Raw genomic sequence first — 6000 nt, forward strand, 5'->3', positions numbered from 1 at the left:
ATGGAATGGTTGTAGTGGTGGACTAGTGCTTCATTGATTAAGGACTCAAAGAGGGTAATGGGGCAATAATTGAGTGGGTTAGTTCTTTGACCAGAATTCTTGCTTATTGGTACCACAGAAGCAACTTTCCAGCAGTCAAGAGAAGCAAGGTTCGGTAAGGCATTTGTTATAGAGTTGGAGAGAACTGGAGCAACCTCTGCAGAGCATTTTTGTAATAGTATACTAGAGATGGGATCAGGCCCACCCACTTTTGATGTGTCTAGGTTTTTTATGATATCACAGACATAAGACAGGGTGATTTTCAGATCAAGTGTGGTTTTTGTTCACAAAGGAAATTTGGGAGGGAATGATTTGTTGGATCTGATGTGGAGTTGAAGCCGAACCGCCAGACAAGCAGATTAGTTTTCTCAGTTGTTGTGCAAACACCCTCATGGTTGTTGGATAGTGGGGGAATTGTTGATTGCCTATCATATACCACACTGTTATAAATTTTCCAGAAATCATGAGTTCCTAATTTCAGAAACTCAACTAGTTTTCTAGTGATTTTTGGTCTGTCTCTTGGCTGCGGCTATTTAATTCTTACAATTAGCTTTTAGTTCTCTAAACTTTTGTTTATTTGAACTTGTGAGGAATAAATCTGAAGAATGCATGTTGCCTTTGAGCAATGACAGCTGCACAAGTAGAAGTGAACGATTGGAGAGAGTGATGTTTGCTATAAAACTTCTGTATGGGAACATGGGCTTCAATTGCTTTGAACCATTCTCTGTTCTGCAAGAAGAGAAACGATACTACTTCATGAGACATCTTTTAATGCAATTCTTGATGACTTCCCAGTCAACCTTCTTGAAATATCATGTCATTTTATGCAATGGCTCTTCAACTTGGGGTTGAGAGTTTAGAGTGATGTTTACCAATCACAAATTGATCAGTATTGCAGAGTGGGTTATGGGCATTTGGTGCACAATCCTCAGAAACTGCAGTTAGAAATAGATCTAAAAGTGAGTTTCTGATCCTGACGGTTTGGGTGACAGGTCAGAAACGTGACAATGTTTTTCAAATTACTAAAACAATTTTTTCACTGTATTTAAAATTGCACTATTTTAATTGACAGAACAACATAATTTGATTTTGGGACTCTATAACAGGCACGAGAAGAAAATAAATGAACGCACATCTAAGGCAAAAACACTGGAAAAAAAACCTCCAATCTGGACACACAAAATGGATGATCACATTCAATACTGCCAAGACTAAGCTTCTTTCCTTCAATAATTACAAGAAACCTTCTCAACCACCAATAGCTATGGCTAAAGATACATTACCTGAAAGTACTTTGTTCAAACTCCTAAGCTTAACATTTACGAGGATCCAGAGTTGGAACAGATACATCGAGAGCATTGCCAAGGCTGCTGTAAAGAAGGTTGGCTCTCTCTACTGTGCTAGAAAGTTACTTATGCCTGAAAGTATCCTGTATCTCTAAAAGGTCATCATTCGCCCATGTATGGAGTATTGTCACGTTTGGGCTGGTGCATCTGCTACTAGTTTCTCACTCCTGGACAGGGTTCAAAAGAGTCGCCAATCTGGTAGGTCCTGAACTGTCATCTAAGCTTTAACCTCTGTCCTATTGACGAAATGTTGCATCCCTCTGCCTGTTTTACAAGTATTTTAATGGTGGATGCTCCAACAAACTACTAGCCCTCGACATAAATACCCCCGATAAACCCGACAAGCAGCAGAGATCCCTAGATGTAAGAAAGCCTTTTACTCTAATAGTTTCTTCCCAGAACTGTTAAACTTTGGAATTCTCTTCTGGTTTCCTACTTCCCCAACTGTACTGACATGCAGAAGTTCAAGTGTAATGTAAACAGACATCTTACTGCTCAACTCCCTACATAGTATCCCTGCATGTCCCTGATAGTAGCCCCTACATAAAAGTGGCACTGTGCCTTGTTTGGGGTGAAAATGTAATAAAAAAAATTCATTTTAAAATGGGTAAAGTCAAAATCTTTTACCTTAACGACATCAGATAAATCACCAATCACTATCTTTCCATCTTTGCTAATTGGACGATCTCATTTTTTTTTTTTTTTTTTTTTTTTTTTTTTTTTTTTTGTGTATGAAAAGTGATAATGTACATACAAACGTAAAGAAACTTCATTTTATTTCAGTGACATTAAGGAACTTCCATTCCTGGGGTTTAACACTTGAGCTCTATTTGAGTATATCGACATCCAAGTGTTCAATTAATGTTCTCCTTTCCTTCCCAAACATTGAGAAAATAAAGAAATGAAGAACATTAATTTTTCATTCACTAATTGAATAGTATATCTGTATTTGTGGTAGCTTGATCTTATCAAATTCCAGAACAAGAATTCATCTAGTCTGGTGGAGTATCCAGCTTTGTGCTATTACCTGAAGTAACATTACTAGAAAAGGGTACACCATTTCTTGTATAAGTCAGTGTTTGGAGGGATCTTATTTGGGTTTTGAATACTATTAGATTTTGAATATTTCATCAGAATTTACTAGTTTGAATTATCCTCATGTTAGGTTGTCCTGACAAAACCTTTTATAGAAGGCACTTGAGAATGGTAGGTGATTCAAACTCTCCTAATCATCTATTATATTTTGAAATGCTTCTGAACATAAAAATTGATTCTGAGAAATCAGATGCCCAAAGGTCTAACAAAATAGGTGCTCAAAACTGAAATTCTTCCATTTCTTCAAATGCCTGTAAAATCAGTTTAGAGGAACCAAAAATGGTCTAACTTATAATATACGTGAAAGCCTTAAAATACCACAACATAAATATTCCAATCAATCTAGCTTTTAAATTGACAATAATACAATCTATTTTTTTGAAAATAAATGACCTAATAATGGTTAAGAGGCCATTACACTTGATCTATCTAAAGAAGATTGTGAAGTAAATTAGATGAAGCGTTATTAGAATAAGAGAACATAAAGAATGCATTGTATTTTTTTCTATGTAGATTAACAATAATGCATCTTTTCATGATCCTTTCCAGGTGTGGGCCCTCCATGCCCTTGCTCTGATTGCTGACTCTGGAGGCCCAATGTTCCGTGGTTATGTGGAGCCGACCCTGTCCCTGGTACTGCAGTTACTACTGACAGTACCACCTGCCACTGTGGATGTTCATCAGTGTCTTGGAAAATGTCTCTCAGCCCTCATCACCTCCATTGGCCCAGAATTACAAGGTTTGCATTAATAGGCCTATTTTCATGTATTGGCCCTTTCTCATTCTGGCCCTTTCTCATTCTGGCCCTTTCTCATTCTGGCCCTTTCTCATTCTGGCCCTTTCTCATTCTGGCCCTTTCTCATTCTGGCCCTTTCTCATTCTGGCCCTTTCTCATTCTGGCCCTTTCTCATTCTGGCCCTTTCTCATTCTGGCCCTTTCTCATCTTTTATCAGTAATGTGAATAACAAGTATCTTTCTTTGAAATTAAAAATTGATTTTGTAAATAAGTGAGAGAATTATACATTGCTAGGTCTTCAATTAGTTTCAGTACATATTGTCTTTGATAAAACAGCTATTTTTACCTGTCTGCCTAAATTCGTTTCAAAGAGAACTTACCTGTTCACTTTTCTCCAATTTTTCAATGACCACCTTTCTTACCATGAATTTTGTATAGAAACTGAACATTATTATTTTTTATCAGTCATTCAAATCTGATATATGCATTTATTTTTGTGTGTAGGTAATACAACCTCAATTGCAGTGGCCCGTCTCTACTGTTTAGTATGTTGTGCAGTGATGCAGGACCACCCTGATTCGTTGGTTCAAGCAGAAGCCATTGCCTGCCTCCAGCAACTGCACATGTTTGCACCACGCCATGTCAATCTCACCACATTGGTGCCACATTTAAGCGTGAGTATTGAATACAAAAGTAATCCTTTCTTTTTATTTATTTATTTATTTATTTTTTATTTTTTTATTTTTTTAAGGTTCTCCTTGCTTTGATGGAATCTAGAATGATAAAAACACTTCAGTGCGAGAAGAAATACCATTTTTGATGATTCATGTCACAAATATTAGTCAATTCAGTATTGATCTTCACTTAATATCAGCTAGCAAAGTCAAAATATTGACAATTATGTTCTAGAGACATCTAATACAGAGACAAACAATATAGCTAACACTTGTAATATAAAAATAATAAAAAAAAATAAATTATCTGCAAGGATACCTTTTAATTAACACTTTCACAAAAATGTAGGGTAAAGCACCATCCCATTTATTGGATTGCTACTGTTTACCTTTAATCTTCCCCTTATAATACCGAGTGTTCAGCAATGGAGAATGACATGATAGATGCAAGGAGAATGTGTAGTAGAAATCATGACTCTCACAAACGACCTCATGTTTTCTTAACCTGTAAAATACCAGCAGAAAATGTAGAAAAGAAAAGACAATCATAATTTTGTAGGTTGCTCATTGGTGAACATATGTCATTAATTTGCATATGTACACAATTGGTAACTGTTAAATGGGATGAATTCTAAAGCAAGGGCGTTGAGTGGAATTTTTTGTTGGAAGCTTAGAACGAGAACGAACAGTGGAAGATAATATCAAATACACAAGGATTTGTGCAAGTTGAGGAGAGAAAGGAAAACAGACTTTCGTGCATTGTATCGACAAGAGGACAGTTTGACACTACCAGTTTTTTTGGGGGGGGTTTCTTTTGTTCCCTTTCCATTTTATAAGCTATCTCTGCATTTTTATTTTATTTACTTTGATAAGTGGTGACTTAAAAAAAACAAATGGACAGATTTGACATTCGTTTAATACGAAAATTTGATGGATCTACTGCTGGGCTGTCTGTTGTCGAATGGGTTGAGAAAGCTGAACATATTTGCAAATTGTGCAAAATAAAGGAGCCATAATAAAAACTACAGATACATATGTTGTGTAAACTTGACTGGTTGAACATGGGTGTGTGTGCTTTAGATCATCTGCCAACTTCTCCGACTCTTCTTTCAACATTCCATAAAATGGAAAGTTTACACAACATACGTATCTGTTGCTTTTATTACGGGTGCAAATCGATTAGTTATGCTTCATTCTCTGATTGTTGGCTGCACTAGAATTGATACGGCCAAAAATGAAATGAAGAAGAGAAAACCACTGCATAAACGTTCAATTGGTTGGTTGGAGTACAGGTATAGTTATACAGACAATGCTATCCTTAATTTAGTACTGAAAATTACATGTATGGGTAATACAAAATTAATTGCTGTAAAATTGTTAATATTGAAAGAAAAATTACTTGTATTATTCTAACTGCTAATCTTATCATAGTTGTTATCAATAAAAAAAAAAAAGATTACCAACCCTTTAGTTGCTATGCTTAAACCAATTTATGTTTGTGAAGCGGAATTAAAGATTTCTTTTCTTGTTTGTTTCAGGACATTTTAAGTAGCCCTCATCTTTTACTACGCCGTGCTGCAGTTGCCTGTCTCCGGCAACTCGTCACAAGAGAGGCCCGGGAAGTGAGCGAGCTGGCCTTAGCCCTGCCTGGCACTCCGTTAGATATTGGCATGACCAGTGGCAAGGACAATGCTAAGTCTATGTATGAGAGTGGCCTGGAAGGTACTTTGTTTAGCATGCTGGACACTGAAGTGGACAATAAGCTGACTTCAGATGTCCAAGACACACTTCTTAGTCTCTTGCAATCTCTGGCAGTCAGGAACCTCACTCATTGGCTTACACTTCTCAAAGAAGTGCTGTCCGCTTCCACAGGTATGCAAACATTTAATTCTCTGCAGTTCTTGAATTTAATAGCTTTGTGTTGAATATATTAAGTGTTGAGCATATAATAAAATATAAAAACGCCCATTGAATGAATTTAAGAGTAGAATAGCAACGATATTTTGATCTTGTGGGATTTGGGATCAAAGTATGAATTCATTTATGTAAACATTTAATTTCCATTTTTTAATATTTTATTATATAGCTCTACAAATATTGAATTTAAATT

General features: G+C 36.1%; 1 protein-coding gene across 3 annotated transcripts in view; it reads left to right on the forward strand.

Annotated features, from left to right (window-relative positions):
* LOC145256195 (HEAT repeat-containing protein 5B-like) overlaps positions 1-6000 on the forward strand; it is a 292341-nt gene that overhangs the window by 250835 nt on the left and 35506 nt on the right. For all 3 annotated transcript variants that reach the window (XM_080114803.1, XM_080114802.1, XM_080114805.1), the window contains 3 exons: positions 3030-3219; positions 3721-3890; positions 5429-5762. In XM_080114803.1, the coding sequence (XP_079970929.1) occupies positions 3030-3219; positions 3721-3890; positions 5429-5762 (694 nt within the window). The remainder of the gene's footprint in view (positions 1-3029; positions 3220-3720; positions 3891-5428; positions 5763-6000) is intronic.

Source organism: Euprymna scolopes, chromosome 32, assembly GCF_053919585.1.
Source record: "Euprymna scolopes isolate OS-2025 chromosome 32, ASM5391958v1, whole genome shotgun sequence".
In the NCBI taxonomy this organism is placed as follows: domain Eukaryota; kingdom Metazoa; phylum Mollusca; class Cephalopoda; order Sepiida; family Sepiolidae; genus Euprymna; species Euprymna scolopes.